General features: G+C 49.3%; 1 protein-coding gene across 2 annotated transcripts in view; it reads left to right on the plus strand.

Moving 5' to 3' along the window:
* The first annotated feature begins 120 nt into the window (after positions 1–120).
* Positions 121–876, plus strand: part of LOC107758357 (glutamate receptor ionotropic, NMDA 2B-like) — an 11,503-nt gene continuing 10,747 nt past the window's right edge. For both annotated transcript variants that reach the window (XM_016576067.1, XM_016576066.1), the window contains exons 1-2: positions 121–342; positions 661–853. In XM_016576067.1, the coding sequence (XP_016431553.1) occupies positions 135–342; positions 661–853 (401 nt within the window). In that variant the 5' untranslated portion in view covers positions 121–134. The remainder of the gene's footprint in view (positions 343–660; positions 854–876) is intronic.

Genomic DNA, 876 nt, shown 5'->3' on the forward strand with positions numbered 1-876 from the left:
GTGTGAGTGTGTGTGTGTGTGTATCTGTGTGTGTGTGTGTGTGACGCTCTCTCTCGTGCCCCCGTCCTCAGATCCGCAGCACCATCGAGAACAGTTTTGTGGGCTGGGAACTGGAGGAGGTGCTGCTGCTGGACATGTCTGTGGACGACGGAGACGCCAAGATCCAGAACCAGCTGAAGAAGCTGCAGAGCCCCGTCATCCTGCTCTACTCCACCAAAGAGGAGGCCAACATCATCTTGGAGGTGGCGCACTCGGTGGGCCTGACGGGCTACGGCTACACCTGGATCGCCCCGTCTCTGGTGGCGGGAGACGCCGATCACATCCCGGCCGAGTTTCCCACAGGTGACCCGCCGGGCCTACTCTACACTGACACACTGTTAGAGTTTATTCACATGTGGACTGATATTCAATTTTCATTTTTATATTTAGCCATTTTTGTGAGTTAAGATGATTGTAGTTTTTATAAATTTTTGTTTCAGTTTTTGCTTTTAGTACATCAAATAGAACTACATGAAAATGAGAAATGTTGCTTTGGAAACTAGCTAAAATGCAGTTCGTTTTTTATTTTATTTTATTTCAGTTAAAGTGTATTTTATTTTTGATGGTTTTAGTTTCATGTACCTGTAAAATCCCTGATAAAGCGGCGGTCCGTGTGTGCAGGCATGATCTCGGTGTCGTATGACGAGTGGGATTATGGGTTGGAGGCGCGCGTGCGTGACGGTGTAGCTGTGATCGCATCAGCGTCGTCCACCATGATTATGGAGCGCGGGCCGCACATGCTACTGAAGTCTGAGTGCCACGGGGCCCCTGACAAGAAGAGCCACAGCACAAGAAACAACAACGAGGTGCTCAGGTGAGACACACACACACACACAC

Source organism: Sinocyclocheilus rhinocerous, unplaced genomic scaffold (genome assembly GCF_001515625.1).
Source record: "Sinocyclocheilus rhinocerous isolate Xijiao unplaced genomic scaffold, SAMN03320098_v1.1 scaffold5130, whole genome shotgun sequence".
Classification (NCBI taxonomy): domain Eukaryota; kingdom Metazoa; phylum Chordata; class Actinopteri; order Cypriniformes; family Cyprinidae; genus Sinocyclocheilus; species Sinocyclocheilus rhinocerous.